Consider the following 18399-nt stretch of genomic DNA (forward strand, 5'->3'; position numbering starts at 1 on the left):
TTTCTCCTTCAAACAGCTTCATTTATTCAAGTTTCTCACTAAAAGCTACATTTTACAAGATTACATTGAACACCTCGTGAGAACCTTATAAATTACCTTATAGAACTTGAACGCTTCACAATGCAAATCAATGCAACCTTGGTTAGCTGCTTGTTGTGACCACTGGCTGCTTGGAGGCAACGATAATTAACTGCTAACGGTCAAAAGCTAACTGCTAACAGCTAACTGCTAACTAGCTAACTAAACTAGCTCTCCTCGTGCTGATTTTGAGACGGATATTTTTTGTTTTTTTCTCATGTTCTTTCTTTCCAAATATGCTCCTCTCAGTAGTGTAGAGGTAGTTGAGTGGGCACCAGTGAGTTGCTTTGACAAGATGGCGATAGCCTACAGCGTGTTACCGGGTTCAGGTGAGATCCCAGAGAGCAGGTAAAGTGTAAGGAGCTGGAGAGGGGGGCCGGGGGGCGGCTAGAACCCAGAAAAATGGCTCTCCATTCTTTACTAGGCTTTGTAGTTATGTTGTTGTGGCCTTATGTAATATTTTAAATTAATAGTAGTAATGGTATTAGTAAAAAACAGTACAAGATAAACATTTGCATTTTTTTCTTCTAACTTCTTAACGTTAGTGAGTCCGCCATTTTGTACTGCTGTAATGATCAGTGGTAATCATTACCTGGATTGGACCCTTTGGCGGGCCATATGTTTGACACCCCTGATATACACTGAGAAAGATTGCTCTGGCTGGTGGGCGGTGCTTGGTTTTGGCTTGGCTGTTTTCAGTATTTTTCAAAACTTTCTCATACAGCTAAACACAGCACTGAAATATGTTTCTGAAAACATTTGGGTCAAGAAATAGACAATGCAGTAACAGAATCTTCATTCATATTTGATCAGCGCTGCTTAGTTTGACCAATTGACTGCAATTCACAAGCAGTGATTGATAACGTTGACAGCTGGGTAAGAGTCTCCTCAGCTCTGACTGGTTGTTTTTGTTCAGACAGATGGATTATTGCCACTAGAAGCACTAAGAAGAGGAGGAGGAACATGATCTCTCTCTCTTTTTTTTTTTTTTTTTTTTTACACAGTTTGTGTCTCATGTACAAATGTCAGGACATAGTGACAGTCTTAGCAGATATGACAAAAACTTATGTTATAAAAGTTATCGACTGGAGCTTTAATGTGATGTGTTTTGTAGCAGCCCTTACCATAAACCTCCAGCAAACAGGAAGTGTTGATTTCCCCTGTGTCACATGTGTAGGTGCCAGAGTCAGCACGGGCGCACTCCATGATCTGAAAGAACTTCTTCCGGCCCATGGAGTAGATCCGACAGTTCTTCCCTGGCTTCAGCTCCTTCCCGTTCTGACTCACAGAAGCAAAGAGACAGAGGTACTCCTCATGAGTCTAAAATCTGTTGTTATCACATCCTGCATTTTTCTACAATAAGGCAAAACATAGTCAAGATCACTGAGAGCATTTATTGATTTGTTTTACCTTAAGCCATCTGACATCGATGTTTTGTCTGGAGAATTCACACTCCAGAGTGACTGGAAATTCCTCCTCCACACGGACATCCTCTAGCACTTTTAGGATAGACACTGGAGTCTCTGCAAATTTAAGAAATCCAATCAGTGAGTCAGTGAACCAACAAGTTAACCTTACTCATGTGGTAATATTCTTATCTATACAATAACTTTAAATATATTTAGTTTAATTCTCTGTAGAATAGTTTTACACTGCAAAATCAAGACCTACCAACACTTAATAAGGTAGTTCAAAGGCCAGTATTTACCATTGACAGTGAGCCTGGCAGTGGTGCGCACCCCTTCGGCTGAGAAGACGATAGTACCCGTGTCCTCCAGGGTGAGGTTGGACAGGGTGAGGCCATGGATTAGCCCATTTGTGCTGACCCGCCACTGATTGTTTGGTTTCACCCGGATGCCATCCTTCTGCCAGATTCCCTCCACATCTGTGTGGGACAGCTCCACCTCAAAGGAGGCAGTCTCTCGTTCAAAGGTTTCTTGGTCGGTGAGGCCTTTACGGATGGAGATTTTACGGACTGATTTGGAAGAGATGAAGGAGAGGAATGTAGTGAGAGGAGTGTTTTATAAATACATACAATAATGTACTTCTTTTTAGTACATTGAATCTCACAATTGCATTTTAAACATAATCACACATCTTTAAGGCATAGCTAACACTTTCACTGTACATTAAAAGAACACTGTGTTTCAAGGACAACAAAAGGTGCTTTAAATATAGACCCAGCTCAGTTTATTGCATCAGAAAAATAACACCTGCAGCTCTGTGGTCCATTGTCACAGTGTTGTTCAGCATGGCTGTGTTTCAAAAATGTTTTCACACGTACAGGTCGAGCCCTTCTATTCTAAGTATATTTTTTTGCAATGTGACATCCTGTGAAAACCACTAAGAGTATGTACTGTTTAGTTACGCAGAACTCATCTGTGTCAAATTACTATTTCAGAAAGTATATCTCATTGTGTCTAAACACCTCTGGCAACATGTCACCCACACCCCATCTCAAACCACTTACGTTCTACGTTGAGCTTGACCTGTGTCCGGTCATGCAGAGTCTCGCAGCGATAGGTTCCCCGGTCTGACAGAGTCAGATTTTGGATGGTCAGGCTGCGTTTACAGCCGTTCTGGGCCAGCGTGTGTCTGGGACCGGGCTGGATGACCACCCCTTGCCTCATCCACTGGACCTCTCCTGTCTCAATACTGATCTCTGTCTCCAAGGTTGCTTTGCCAAACTCCTCCGCCACGACAGCCTCCATTTTCTTGACAAACATGACCTGAGCCTCTGAGGAGAGATAGAAATAAAGGTTACAACGAACTGCTGGTAATTCCGGTAATACACCATATCCTGTCTATGCATTAAATGGCCTTACCCTGAACTTTGAGGCTGGCTTTGCTTCTTTGTCCCTCTGCCTCTGCTGTAATCCTCGAGCAGTCCAGTATCTCGCATTTCTTGATCACCAACGTGTGGCACAGGCCATTCTGGTTTGCCTGGAAACGATCACCCAGGGTGATAGGCTCATTGTCCATGAGCCAGACCAACTGGACATCATCAGGAGAAACCACACACTTGAAGGTGGCGTCTTCTCCTTCCAGCACAGTGGTGTTGTGGAGCTCTGTGAGGAACTCCACCACCCGAGGCACTGAAGAGACATAAGAAAATTAGTGAACCTGCTAACTTACATATGAAAAGACTGAATACAGGCATACTTACTTTCTACCCTCAGCATTGCCGCAGTCCGGTCATCTCTGGACTCACAGGCGTACTCCCCAGCATCCTCTTTGGTTAAACGGTGGATGGTCAAGCTTCGCTCAACTCCATCTGCCCGAATTGAGAACCTCCTGCTTGGAACCAACTCCACGCCATTCTTTAGCCACTGGACATCTGCTTTTGGCTTGCACACCTCACAGCGAAGGGTCACCATACCGTCAGCATGTGCTACAGTGTCTCGGAGCAGCCTCACAAACTTGATTCTCATTTCTGACACACACAAAAAGTTTAGTCAAATCTGAAATTTTCTACAATTTTATCGTATGACAAGATGAAGCTGAAACTGAAATTTCACCTTTCACCAGCAAGCTGAAGTGGATCTGGTCGGTGTTGACATCGCAAGTATACTCGCCAGCATCAGAGCGCCTCAAAGGCTCGATGGTAAGGGTGCGCTTGTGGCCCTCCACGAGTGCTCGGGTACGTTCGCCTTCAACAGGCGTCCAGTCTTTCAGCCAACGCACGTGAGCACTTTCCTTAGACACGTAGCTCGTCAAGGTCACGCTCTCTGCTTCGTAACCCGTCACGACAATGTCTTCCTCCTTGTTCACAAATATAACTGGAGGCTCTTTGATGAGAAAGAAAATAGAGCCAAATGTTCAGTAACGTTGAGATTATATTGATAATCATAACTCTTGAGACATCGTTGTGTGTTTTTACCTTCAATCCTGACAATGGTCATCATCTTATCGTCCACAGCATCACATACGTACTTCCCAGAATCTGAGGGCTGGATAGCTGAGATGGTAATTTTCCTTAGAGTGCCGTTGCTCTCAATATAGGTTCGGGAGTCACAGGTAAGCAGCCTATCGTTGCAGTACCACTGGACAGGGGCGTTGGCACGGGACACTTCACAGGCCAGGATCAATTCATCCCCTGCCACCATTTCCTGGTAGTCAGGGTCACTTGAGTTGCCCACGATTTTCACTGGAGGCTCTATAGCCAAGGGGAAGAGATAGATGATTTATGTAAGGAACAGTTTTTAAACAAAATCTTATTTAATTAAATTCACTAAATAAACGTACCTTCTACCAAAACCTGGAAGCTGATACTGTCATCTCCAACATCCAGGAAGTACTCTCCTGAGTCTCCGAGTTCAGCGTTTAGTATGACCAATGAGCGGAAAGCACCTTCTTCTTCACAAAACCTTTCATCGCCTTTAATACGACAGTTATCCTTGTACCATTTGGCGACGGCGTTGGCTCTGGAGAGCTCACACTCGAGCACAATGTCATCAGAAATCAGGGATTTAAGATTTGTCTTAATCTCTGACTTTCTTAGGATCTTCACCGGAGGCTCTGATGATGTAGAATTACATATTGGCACTCAATATAACATTATAGTGGTCTTTAAAATTGCATTTTGGGTCAGAAATCATCTCCAAAGCTGACCTGACTTTGCCTCTTACCTGAAACTTTGACCTGGAAATCAATTTTATCATCAACAGCATCACAGGTGTATTTCCCAGAATCCTGTGGGTTGGGAGAGTGAATAGTCAGACGGTGGATGAGCCCGTCCTCTGTGATGGTGACGTTACTGCTCTCCTGTATTTCTCTGCCATTTAGCCACCACTTGACTTCTGCACTTAGCCGGGACACCTCAACCTCCAGCACGACTGGTTTGCCGGCAACACTCTCCACTTTGTCAGGCATGTTTTCGGGCAGAGTAAGCATTACTGGTGGCTCTAAATGAATAAAGTCAACAAAGATGATAGAGTCATTAATGGTAGAAATGCTAATGAATATATATATATACATTTATTGAGTATCCATTTATCAGGATGCTAAATAGTTACCCTCACGTCCTCATTCTTACCTTCAACAGTGACCAGGAAGGCCACCGAGTCATCTTCAGTGTCACATACATACTCCCCTGTATCGTCCACAGTGGTCATGGGTATAACCAGCCGGCGGTGAGCCCCATCCACCTCCAGGATCAAGTTCAGACTCTCATCTACCTCCAGGCCATCTTTGTACCACCTAACAGGTGCGTCTGTCTTGGAGATCTCACAGCTGAGCTCCAGTCTCTCGGAGGCCAAATGGGTCAGTTCCAGCTCTGATTCACTGGGGGAAATTATTCTTACCAGTGGCTCTGGTGCAGGAGGAAGACAGTTAAATGTAACCTTTTTGTGTACTCATGAAATTCCACAGATTTGTATTGAATGTATGATACAATCAGAAGTGCACACTAAGGGAAATTTCAGTCTTACCCTTGACAGTAAGCTGGAAAAAGACAGTGTCTCCATCTGTTTCACAGACATACTCTCCGCCATCCTCCACCGAGCCGCTGCGGATGGTCAGCCTCCTGTAAGGACCCTCAGATATAAGCTGGAGGTTGTTGCTTTCATCCACCTCCTGGCCGTCCTTAAACCACCGCACCTTCCCAGTGGAGCGAGACAACTCACACTGCAGGTTGATCTCCTCTGAGATATAGCTCTCCATCACAACATCATCCTTTGGCTCCACGATCATCACAGGAGGCTCTGTGTTTGTAGTTAGGGGAAGCAGAGTGAGGTCAGATCAGATTTGTAACGTAGCTAATGTGTGTGTGTGTGTGTGTGTGTGTGTGAAATCTTGTCTCTTAAATTCAATGAATCAACAGAGACTGGATGTGTCTTGAGATATTTCTCAGACCAACAGCAGTCGGACAGGTTCCTGTACCTCTGACATTGACAGTGAACTCCATGCTATTGTTTCCTGCCTGGCAGGTGTAGCTGCCAGCATCTGAGGTTTCTGCAGAACGGATGATCAGCCTCCTCATGGTTCCCTCTGCCTGCAGAGTGATGTTGTCAGTGGGCTTGATCTCACATCCATCCTTGTACCTGGGACACAAGTCACACACAGACAACTCACAAACTCAAAACAAGGCAACAAAACTCAAAATTTCCAGTTAATTATTTGTATAATTATTTATTTTTGGTTTTTCTAGCGGGAATTCATTTCTCATCGTCTTACCACACGACTTCGGCATCATCTACGGAAACATGGCAGAGCAGCACCACGGGGTCCAGCTCCATGCTGCTCTTATGGAGCTCCTCCTCTGGGACCGGCTTGAACTCCACAGAAGGACCTGAAACAGCAGGAGGAGGGAAGAGTGGATGTCAACAGCTGGAACACAAGGTACTAGAGCATGCCTTCTTAAGATATGAAGTATTCCTACTGCAATGTGGCTAAATCATAAACCAGACATGGATTAACTAGAGCAAAAGGTCACAATTTCATATTGCTTATTAAATTTATAATGATGTAAAAATTTGAAAAGCACATCTGAGAAGTTGGAAATAGCAAATGTGTGACTAAAACGGAGTTTTTAAGTATATAATGACACCTTAACTTTATCAGCTTTTCAAAAACCTTTTACCTGCAATGTCCACGTTGAATGTGATGACATCCCCTTTTGATTCACATGTATAAACTCCAGAGTGAGATGCATCAGCTGATTGAATCACAATCCTCCTCATGTTCCCATCTGATTGGATGTTGAGGCCGTCTGTCACCTGGAGCTCCTTGCCGTCTTTGAACCAGGATACATTTGCGAAGGGGTGGGAGACTTCACAGTAAAGCACAATGGGGTCACCAGTGGTCACCTTCTTATTGCTGTCTAAGTCTGACAGAGGACTGAATTTCACCACAGCAGCTGCAAAGAAATAAGCATAAAGAAATTAACAAACGAAGAAATGCGTTTGTCACGTGCTAAATTTAACAAAAACAACAGATTGTTACACCTACGTGTGACCTTTAGCACAGCTGAATCTCGGACCCCATTGGCTATGAACGTGACCTCTGCTGTGTCATCTGTGGCGCGAGTGTCACGGATAACTAATGAGTGCCGTGTTTGAGACTGTGTTATTGAAAATCGTTCGCCATGCTGCAGCTGAGCGCTATTCAGGAACCAGGTTCCAACCATCGGGGCAGACAGTTCGATGGCGAACTGAGCGTATTCTCCCACCACAACCTCACAGCCTTTAAGCCGACTGCAGATCTTTGGCCCAGGAACTGAGGAAAATGGAACAAAGTAGAATTACAAGTCAACAAAAAACTCAGTGAACTTTATATCATTGCACAAACACACCCAAACAAATCACATGAACCAAACAAAAATAGCTGGGATCCCTCGGTAGAGTCTTTAACAGAAGTTGCGTGAACCAGATATTCCCGTCATGAACTTCATTGTTTAAAGAATGTTGGAAAAATCTGAAGGCCCCTGTCTCGTTAGTGGTCTTGAAAGACTGTCTTGATGTCCTGATGCAGATATGTCAATAATTGGACATTTAAAACCTAATTCTCGACATTATGATCCCTCCTCACCCAGATGGACTGCTTTGGGAAACTCCACATGGCCACTTCGCCCATACTTGTTGACACAGCAGACACGGAACCGGTAGTTGCCCTCGCACGGCACGCTGTCACCGCCAACCTCAGCTGACGTGGCGGTCTCCGAGGTGAAACACTTCTGCCACTCTTGGGAGCCCACTTCCTGTCTCTCCACAACAAAGATGGATCTGGTGGAGGTCTGGCTGTTGGGGGCGGGAACCCAGGTGAGCAAGGCGCTGTTGGGTCGATCAACATCCATTTTGATTCCCACGGGGCAGATAGGTGGACAATGTCTTGTGGCTAAAAGAGGGAAAAAACAAAGTTTTAGAATTAAAAGAACTAGAACTCAAAGCTTAAGATATTTTGCAAACCAATTCTGGAAACTGCAAAACAAACATGCAGGTTAGTTTTTCCTAAATGTACCTTTAACCTTGAGACGCGATGAGGTCTTGGATCGTCCCGCCACAAAGGTCACGACCCCTGAGTCGTGATGGGCCACGTTGACAAAGACTAGAATGTGAGTTTTGCCGAAAGATTTCAGGATCGTTTGGTGAGTTTCGTGTAGCTTCAAACCGTCTTTGAACCAGTGGATCTCCATGTCGTCGTTCTCCACCTCCACGCAGAACACAGCATTTTCACCCTCCAGGACCTCCAGCTTCCGGGGAAGTTTGCGAACAATAGCACCTGTAAGTAGACAAATTTTATTTATGTTCATTGGTATTGTACGACAAGTTTTTTAGCTAAACTTTCTGCTCCAGTTAGTGTGAATCTCTGTCGCAAATCCAAAGATGGTGTACATTAAAACTGCTGGTAACTGTTCCCGTTAATCTATAAATTAAAAAAGTTTAAGTACCTTTAACTGAAAGCTCTGCGATGCTCTTGGCCCCATCTGGCATCTCACAGAGGTACACCCCATCATCATCCGTCCCAACATCACGGATGGTCAGTCTTCGTGTAGCTCCTTTCTGCTCCATCCCGTATTTACTGCTGGGCATCAGCCGCTGGTCCTCCAGGTACCAGGCAGATGGGAGCGACTCATCGGGCACCTCACACTCCAGCATGGCGACATCCCTTTCCTTCACCTCTGCGTCTCTTAATGGACGCCTGAACCGCACAGCTGGGCCTGGAGAACAAGGGAAATGGGTAAGTGCTTTAACTTAACATGAAGTGCAGATTTGAGATGGTTATTGTGACAGTACTGACATGAGGAGCTTACAGTGTTCAGTCATGGCTGAAACTGACAAAAATAGATGTATACAAAGATTTATAGGGATTATAACAACACAATGAAAAGCGGTTTTGCAGTGTCACATAATTTCATTGTTGTACAAACTTACTAGTTAGCTGGAATCTGTCGTGCCACCACTGAATGATATTAAGCTCTGCTCAGTTGCTGTAAAGCCACTCCACATTATCTGTACATTATGGACTGGCATGTTGACCCCAAGACTAAACTGACACTTATGATAGAGGCAGCTGGCATTGTGCAGAACTGTGCATATGAAAAGGCATGTGACCCTGAGAATTATCTGCCCATTATGAAGGGATTAGGATAAAATAATTAGCCACTTTAAAAGGTGATGCCATGCATTTCAACAATGCACATGAAGCAATTAGCCTGCTCAAGTGCGACTTGTGGTTGGGATGCATCAGTGACACCATAGCAGAGGTTTCAGGGACAGTATTTCTTCAGTCTGATTGAAATCCAACTGAACTTTTACATCGAAGCATAAGTGATCTAATAAGATATGCGTTTACATGTCCCAAAGCATTTAATCAGAATGTAACCTTTTTTGGCTTGTGCAAAGTGGTTTGGCCTGCTGTGAAGTGTCTAATCTGCTGAAATGTGACAGAACAGTTTTTTCCAACCTTATTGAGTAAATTCAATTCATTCAGTATATAAAGTAAAGACAGAGAGCAACCCAGGTTATTTTCTGTAGTTATAAGTTACAGATGTTCCCTAAATTTCTCATATACGGTCGTCTTCTACTGGTACTAATAGACAATTGTTATGTTCAACTTCAAAATTTAGCTTCTAGCAACAACATCACATAAGGCTACTGTTTCAGAATCAAAGAATACATTTATTAATTAGAATTTGTTAATAATTCGCTGTCAAAATTGGCAGAGGGAGGGGCGTAGAAACGGCTGTTGTTACACGTTGGGTGTGGCGCACACTTCCCTCATGTCACCAGATGTTACCCCCACATCTGACAAACGTGTGCAGAAAGACAATATTTATTCCTACCAGAGAGGGATGATTGGATTAGCATTTACATTGCTTTGAGGCACTAATATTTTCCCATTTAACAGATCATCAAAGGTTTACACCACCATTCTTCAACACCGTCAACAGTTCCTCCCGATCTGGCTATCGAGGTGGTTACATGAGGCACATTTATTCGGTTTGGGCTATTATTCTGATTATTAATGGAATATTAGGGTCCATGTATTAGTAGTTTCTTTAAAGTATTCACCAACAATGACAAGAATGACACTGGCACAGAATCCCTTGAAATTCATTGTGTTATTTGCTCTCTGTTTGTTGTTTGGAATGATGAAGACTGTGCCTTGGATTTTTTAATAGTTAATTATATTTGCATTGGTTTTCCATCTAGCTAATGCAATGGCACTTTGAACAACGATGTAGACCATTTTACATTTGGAAATCTGTGTGTTCAGCCAGTTGGAATTGCAGGCAAAGCAGGGAGCTATCTCCTACCTTTGACGGACAGGTGGACAGCACTGAGGGTGTTTCCAAGAGCGTTTGATGCTGCACACACATAGAGTCCTGTATCTTGCACTTTACAGTACAGAACCTTCAGCGTGTAGTAACCCTCTCTGTCCTCAAATATCAGATGACGCCTCCCAGGCTCTAGGGGAACCCTGTCTTTCTTCCAGATAATCTCTGGCTTGGGCTTCCCGGTCACAAAGCAGCGGAACTTAGCGTGCTTCCCCTCTGTCACCGCAAACTTCTTGGCTTTAGACATGTTGACAGACTGCTCCTCGATGACCCTTGCCAAACTGAGCCTCCCGCCCCTGTGCTTCGGCGACCACTGGCTGTTAGAATGACTGTTTGAAGACATTTTACTCTCCTCCCGTTCCGGTACAGGCTCAACAAGAAGGACAGCACCAGCCAAGGCCTCACCGTGGCAGTTGACAGCCCTGCAGGTGTAGACGCCTTTGTCTGGCATGCGCGTCCTGTAGATCTTGAGCTGGAACCAGCCGCCATCTTGATTGCTCACACTGAAGTGCGCACTTTCGAAGATGTCGTTCAGCTTCTTCCCGTCTTTCTCCCACATCACCTCGGGCAGAGGAGTGCCCCAGAGTTTGCAGGAGAAGGCGGCATCTTCTCCCCGATCCACGCGCAGAGAGAGAGGCTTGATGAGGAATCGTGGTTTATCATCAGACGTTAAATCAACCTCCTCTTGTTTTTCATGAAACTTCCCTTTGTGTTCTCCATTTAGCCCCTCTCCATTTTCTCTCCTGTGTTCACCATTGTTGACTGTGCAGTAGCCATTCTGGTGTCCTTCAAATTCTCCATTTTCTTTCAATGTTTGCTGCACGCCGTTGACCCCTAATTGCCCACCTTCCTGTGGCTGGGCCTCTCCTTCCACTTTGAGGGAGGCTGCTGCGTAGGTTTCACCTACACTGTTTCTGGCCTTGCAGATATACTGGCCAGCATCCTGCAGAGTCACTCCAGTGATGGTCAGCAGGTAAGCTTTTCCCTCCTCAGAGAGCTTATAGCGTCCCTCAGACACGATCTGGACGTTTTTACGCTCCCAGATCACATCAGGACGAGGGTCCCCACCGATTTGGCACCTCAGTATGGCGTCTGTGCCACACTGTGCCACCACAGGGCGTGGGTAGCCCAAAACACGAGGAGCGCCTCCAAAAATATCCATGATGAAGTCACCCTCACTGTGGTTTGTATGTAGAATTTTCTTTGTTCCTGGATCACCTCGATTAGAACCTCTTATCTTTGATGAAGGAGCTGTAAGATGAAGAAAATATGTATTTGATTAGGGAATTGAAACAGATTAAAAATTTGCAGAACGTGCTCAGACCTCTCGCCTTTGCACACACCCAAAGTCACATCCAAACACAAAATGGAGAGTTTTCTTGCTTTGACTGTAGTGACTTATTGTTCTTAGTGTCCTTATTGTCAAATGCAAAATATTTTTGAAAGAAAACCTTGAAAGACAAATGGAAGGACTATATTATGATCAGAAATCTGATTTGGATGATTTAACGCAGAGAGGAGTGTATTACCGTGTTTCAGATATTCAAAATACTTTGCAAAGTTACCAAGGCTTAACTGAACATGTTTGGCAAGGTGTTTATCACATGCTTGGTGGTTTAGTAAAGTAGGATTTGAGCAAACGTAAACCACTCTGTGTCGTCTCTCAGCTGGTGCTGTAGCTCATTGAGGAGTGTATTTATAAAGTAGTCTGTCCAAAAAAAGACACCGGAGACCATGTGTCACATAGCACACAAACTGCAGTCTGCACCCACTAAGACAAAACTTACCTATTGGTTTATGTATGTGTGGAGCATAAATGTCAGCTGTATACTTCCTGATAGATTGTCTTTGTATTGTTGTCATTCACTATTTAAAGCTGAATTCATCTCTATTGATAAGGGTCTCTCTCATATGACTCATTTGATTCCCTCATGTTGTCACCATCTTTCATTTGGCATTATCCGTCCCTGCTATATGACGCACCACACTCTACCCATCACCATCTGATGCACATCATCTAAACAGCATGAATCATGTAGTCATGTGCTCATGTCTTGGCTAGGAAATAGCTCTTCGGGTAGCATGTCTGATATTTCATAATTCTCATAATCAGTTAAAACATGAGACAGGCTCAGCTACTCATGGATAGAAATGAATCTACTTAAACAGGCCTGAATGTCGAGAAGAAGAGGCAAGCGAGACATGAGACAGGAAACTGAAAAAAGGATAAACTTACCACTATTTGAGTCGCGTCGTTAAAGCATTCTGTCCATGATGTGAAGTTTACTTTAAAATTATGTCCTCGCAAAGTTCAGTCCAGCATCAGTGAACACATAAAAGCTTTGGCCCGTCTTTAGATTATTCCTTGATTGGTAGAAATGGCAGATAATCTTTCTGTTGCTCTGTTGTGAAGCTCTGTAAAACTCTTCAGCTCTTGTTCCTCTTCTCTTTGTTTGTTTGTGGATCCTGGCTCACATTTGACACACCTCCTGGTCACTGAGAGTCGTAAAAAATAAGAAAAATTAATCTTCCATTCACACTTTGAGGCTTTTAGTCGCAGGTGTCATGTCTTGGTTGCGTCCCCTTGGTTTGGTGCGAGGTTGCAGGTGGCAGAGAGGAATATGACCACAGTCCTTCAGCCGAGTGCTTGGTGTCTGCGTCAGCTCTGATACTGTCATTGTCCAACAGCTAAAGAGAGAGAGAGAGTTGGAATGGGGGGGTGGGGGGTGGTAGGGGGCATTAAATGCTTTCGCAGCTGCTGCCACTGCAAGCCACCACCTAAAAATACCAGCAGCTTCGATGACAGTGGGCCAGATAAAGTTAGGCTGTCCATTCACTGAGCGTGGCTCACTAAAGATAGAGGGGAGGCTGAGCTCTGCCATGGATCACTCAGCTCAACAGATATCCCGAGTTAAACCTCAGAAGAGAAAGGACACCCCACCTGCTGGAGCTCCTTCAGTCATGAGTCATGCTGACCCATAAATAAGGTCAAATTAGAGTCACGTCTGTATTAGAAAAAGATTTATGTAAAGCAGTGATTCAATGACAGAAAACAATGATTAAAAAGTCTGCATTACAAAAATGACTAGAGATGTGTAGAGAGGCTGTGCTCTGTGATGTATGGGACAGTGATAAGGAAAAGATTACCCAAGTGTTGGAACCATTTAAGCCTGTTATTACCTGGCAAGTGAAATCCTCACTATCAGGGTGTTAGGAAACAGCTGTAATATCTCATCAGCATTGAAAACAAGAAGGATGAAAAGTGTGTTCTGCTTCCTTTAATTGAGCTACTAGAATTAAAGGAAGCACTTACTTGGGGTGTATGAAGTACTTATCCATGGTCAGTGTACTACCTACAGTCGATGTCTCTCAGCACGCCTCCAGTTTGGAGAAGCAGTCAGGAGTGCAGACACAGAAGCAAAGCAATGTACTGCTTTGGCTGGGGGCAGCAACCAAATGTGTCTTAGCCTCCAAAAATGATCAATATCAGTTGTATATGCTATATTTAGAATATTTTCAGTGCTTTATCTTGCTGTCAGACAGCAATTTCTGACAGAGAACTGAAGCCGTTTTATAGTGTGGCGAGGTGGAGGTGAAAGGATATAAAGCCAATACTGTTACCAAGAAAAGGGCTCGACAACGCCACCCTGGGAATTTCACCCAGGGAATTACTTCTTCAATACAAGACACACAGGTTCGTTTACTCAAAGGGGCATGAGACGTGGTTCCAAGTTTAAAAAAATAGACTTTTTATTAAACAATCATTTTTCTTTAAAAAAAAAACATTCACACAGGGAGGGGGAAAGAACCTAATCAGGGCTGAGGCCTAGTGAGTGGACAAGGACTACTCCCACTCCCAGGAACACAGCGGACAAGACGGAAGGATGGATACCACCACCAAACACCAGCACCACCACCACCGGCCTCCAGCAACTGAAAAGGGGAATGATAAAACAAATTAGTGGGGTTGCAATGAAACAAACAAAATCAATAAATCAAAATTTAACAAAAATTGTAATTAATGGGCAGATCACAAGTTTAAACTTAACAAAATGTAACAACTAATAACTGCCCAATTGAAATACTCAAATATAGACAAAGCAAAAAAGAAATTAATGCTAAATAAAGAAAACAAACCCCAAACAATTATCCAATTACATATACAAAATCTCTCAAATTAACCTAATTAACAAATAAATTATACAAACAAACAAAATCAGGTTCAACCCAAACAATATAAAAATAAACAAGCTAATAGAATATAACCCACACTCTCACACACTCATTCACTCAAAATGCGGGGGACCAAACCCCGGTTAAAAATAATGTCTCAGCCCGCGACGGGCGGACGAGCAACCGTCCTGCTCCAGACGTGAAACAGAGCAATAGTGCCTATGGTGGAAGCAGAGCTGCGGAGCGGCTTACAGTGCCGCAGCGTGCCACCGTGCCGTGAGGACAAGCAGCAGCAGAGACAAACGGCAGACGTGATGGAGGCAAGCAGGAGATACAACAGGAGACAAAGCAGCAGCGGAAACAAAGCAGCAGCGGCGACAAAACAGCAGCGGCCCGATAAGCTGGCTACAGTTAGCACCTTTTCAGCAGCGCGGGCACACACACACTCACACGAGAGGAGGGAGGGGGAGAGAGGGCTCCATGCAGCCACCAGCGTTTACCACAGCCAACAAACGCAGCAGCGCATACAGGGGGGCCAGAGCAGCACACAGACAGTCGCCCTGTCGGACCAGACGACCTCCGACCCGGAAGTGACGCAGAGGCGACGATGGGAGCACAAAAAAAGAACCAGTGGGAGGACTGCCGCTTTTATACCGGCCCACCTCATTAGCGGCCCCCAGCGGCACACATTGTAAACAATGACAATAAGCACCTCTATGCTGCTACATCCTACCCCTCCTCCCTGGATCGTTGTCCCGACGATCAACAAATTAAGGCTAACATGGCAAACTAGCTCCAAGGTCTAAACAAAGCAGAGACTGCATTGGACACAGGAGCAGGGGGACTAGCAGCCCGGACATCTCCAGCTGCTCGTGGAAGACGGTGTACATTTGGGTGCTGGCCAGCAGTTTGCCGTGTGGTCCGGCGTGGAGCCATCTGGCTGGAACCAGGACAACCAACTAAATGAGGAGCTAAAGATGTTAAAGCTCCCAAAGGGGGAACCATTAAAGGGCTAGACCGAGAAGAGTCTGGGTCCGCTGACGGCACTGACAGTTGGAATGTGGTCATGGCCGGCCTGGCAGAGGGCAAGGCAGAAGCGGCCACAGAGTTTGAAAGAATTAGTTCAGATTCTGTAGAAGCCTTATTCACATGGGACTAGAATTACCTGGGGATCTCTGGTAATTTGAAATAATTGCAGAGGTTGTAAATGATCTTAATCCTGTATGAATCTGCAATGTCTGAAATTTGTCAGGTAAAAATTGGGTGGAAGTGGTGGGAGTGGGATAGAGAGGAAATTGTGAATGGATGAAGCATAAAGAAAGTCTTCCTTATTGAACTTGCGCTGAGCTTCATTCGCCCCTTGCGAATTGGCATCTCGGTGATCTGGGGTCACATTAAGGTTTTTAGTTTTCTCCCCGCCTGGTTTCTGCCCTTTTTCCCAGTTGAGGATTATGGACCCTTTTTTCACAATTACAAATGAAAGTTTTACAAGCATTTTGGATGCAGGAGGCTCATCTCGCTACACAGCCTGGAGACTGGTTTGCAGAAAGAGTAAGTTCAAATCATTTAGAAGAACAAAATCTTGGGAGATGATGAGATGGCTCACATGTGACAGTGTGTGGCAGAATTGATTCTGTTTGTTAAACCCACATGTGAAGGAAAAAAGGAGGTTAATACTGTACATCACCACAAGGAGTGTATTGTATGTGTTCCATAGAGTGTCGTTACAAATGATTGTGTGCATCATGTTATGTGTATGGGATTATGTAAGTAAATTCAAGTAAATGCAGTACAAAAGACATGCACATCCCAATGTCCAGTGGAGTGGGTGCTGGACCAAAGAAACATCTGGCAAAGTAGAAAACAAATACAATGTGAGCATGTATGAGTCAGGGCACTCATAAAAATAAAGGTACAAGAAGAAAAACACATAAATACAAATATACAAATTGTGTACCCCCAGTAGTTAGTATTACCACAAGGACTCTGGCTTAGTAGCCATCATAAAAATACTATCTATTAGTCACGCCTCTGTCTATTTATCTGACCTTATGCAACACCAGTAAACGTAGTGTTGCGTATCCACTTAAATCTCCTCTTGTCACACAATAACTCAACCACAATGACTGATCGAGGCAGTGGTAGAGCAGCAACTCCTGCACTCAGCAAGATAAAATGGCTGTTTTTGTCAAAGGAGTCTTGTGGCCTTGACAATGGCGTAGATGAGGAACTGAAGCCAGTAATGGCATCCCTGTTGGAAAGTGTTTTCTGACAGCTAGGTAAGGCAGTGAAAATGTTCTAGATGTAGCGTAAATTTAGTGGTTTGATGAACTATATATATTTTAGGTGGCTAAAATATGTTTTGTTGCTACCCCTATCGACAACAGTACATTGCTTAGCTTCTGTGGCGGTACTCCTGCCTGCTTCTCTAAAGTGGGGACGAGCCAACCGCTATCTACTGTAGGTAATACACTGACTATGGATAAGTACCTCACACCACCCCACTTCAAAAGATCCCAACTATCCCTTTAAATGTGGTTTCTGATTTGGCTGGTTTGTGTAATGGTTCAGTGTGTTCACACAGTGAACATCAGAACTGGATGTGTTGCATCTAAAATATATGTATGAAAATGTTGACTTCCTCCAGTTTGGCCAATGGCTGCATGAGTCACCTCTCCAAGTTGTGTCAAAGGATAAGTCTGAGACATCAGAGAGAGTTGAAGGATAGATGGACACAAAGCAAAGTCTGTGTTGTTTTTATATTTTCCAAGCAAGCACTTGGCAAGGCAAGGTAGTTAACAGCGGTCTTGTGCCATGGCAGATTTGTATCCGGTGTTGACACTTGTCGCCTGCATTCTCAGACAAAAGCTCTCTAAGTTATCTCTTCAAGTGGAATGTTTGGGACAGCCGAAGCCACTAATACACACTGCAAAGTGTCGTCATACTGTAGATATTTGACATTCATTTCAGGTCACATGGCTTCGATCCCTTTGTGGCAGTTGCTGGCTTAATGTGCTTCGTATACCATCTCAAACACGTGTACGCTAAAACTTCCTTCAGCCAGAGGTAATATCAGTAGAAATTAAGAGATATTGACTAATTTTATGGACAAAAGAAACAAATGACCACCACTAACTGGCACGTGTCAGTAAACAATTTGCTTAATGAATAGCAGAGTCATTTGGAGGACTCACACCACACTTGTGGCTCCATTTAAGGCCACTGGTACCTCTGACATTCTCGTCCATGCAGTCATCCCTGCAGCTGTTAGGTACAATGACCGCAAACAGGAATCAAAAGCACAGTGCTGCTCTTTGTCCTGGGATTGGGTTTCAATATCAAAAGCTGAAGAGGATTCATAACATTCATAACAGGGTGTCAGTCAACACAGTTCTCAGTAGAACTGAGGAGGGAAAATCCATTCCTACTAATTTTAGTTGAGGATGAAGGTACAATTAAAAACTTTTAACACAGACACAGATGCACATGTACAGGTGTAACTGTCATGGTCAATATAGTCCACTAGATGGAGCTAGAGATTCATTTTAAGAGAATGATTCATTTGCACTAATATGAAATCAGGATACACTGCAGAATTGAAAGGAAATAGATAAAGGAGGTTTACTCTTTGACCTCTGACCTCCCTAAATGAGGAGGACAGGAGCATTTTCATGAGCGATCAATGAGGCATGGCATTATTTCTCATACTGAAAAACATTTATAAGAGCCAGCATCCACAACCTAATTTAAAATGATCGTAAATACAGATGATGTGGTTAAAAATATATATGTAATCATTCTACCAATAAAAGACCTTGGTGACCTGTTGTCCTTTAAGAAGGAACATAACTCAGTTTAAAGTTGCTTAATCA

The 18399-nt window shown here is 44.0% G+C and overlaps 1 protein-coding gene across 4 annotated transcripts in view; it reads right to left on the reverse strand.

Annotated features, from left to right (window-relative positions):
• The window catches only part of obsl1a (obscurin like cytoskeletal adaptor 1a), an 18056-nt gene extending 2434 nt beyond the window's left edge, over positions 1-15622 (reverse strand). The window contains exons 1-23 of one of the 4 annotated variants that reach the window (XM_078165958.1): positions 14946-15622; positions 14164-14287; positions 12591-12850; positions 10334-11605; positions 8465-8734; positions 8035-8295; positions 7606-7911; positions 7027-7293; positions 6659-6934; positions 6253-6367; positions 5959-6119; positions 5508-5780; positions 5114-5389; positions 4707-4982; positions 4324-4596; positions 3959-4234; positions 3597-3866; positions 3245-3511; positions 2904-3173; positions 2549-2815; positions 1787-2053; positions 1489-1601; positions 1203-1356 (exon numbers count right to left, since the gene is read on the reverse strand). In XM_078165958.1, the coding sequence (XP_078022084.1) occupies positions 1203-1356; positions 1489-1601; positions 1787-2053; positions 2549-2815; positions 2904-3173; positions 3245-3511; positions 3597-3866; positions 3959-4234; positions 4324-4596; positions 4707-4982; positions 5114-5389; positions 5508-5780; positions 5959-6119; positions 6253-6367; positions 6659-6934; positions 7027-7293; positions 7606-7911; positions 8035-8295; positions 8465-8734; positions 10334-11516 (5821 nt within the window). In that variant the 5' untranslated portion in view covers positions 11517-11605; positions 12591-12850; positions 14164-14287; positions 14946-15622. The other 3 variants (XM_078165957.1, XM_078165960.1, XM_033616192.2) reach the window with 3 other exon arrangements.
• Between the last annotated feature and the right edge of the window lie 2777 nt (positions 15623-18399).

The sequence above is a fragment of the Epinephelus lanceolatus genome, chromosome 24 (genome assembly GCF_041903045.1).
Source record: "Epinephelus lanceolatus isolate andai-2023 chromosome 24, ASM4190304v1, whole genome shotgun sequence".
NCBI lineage: Eukaryota > Metazoa > Chordata > Actinopteri > Perciformes > Serranidae > Epinephelus > Epinephelus lanceolatus.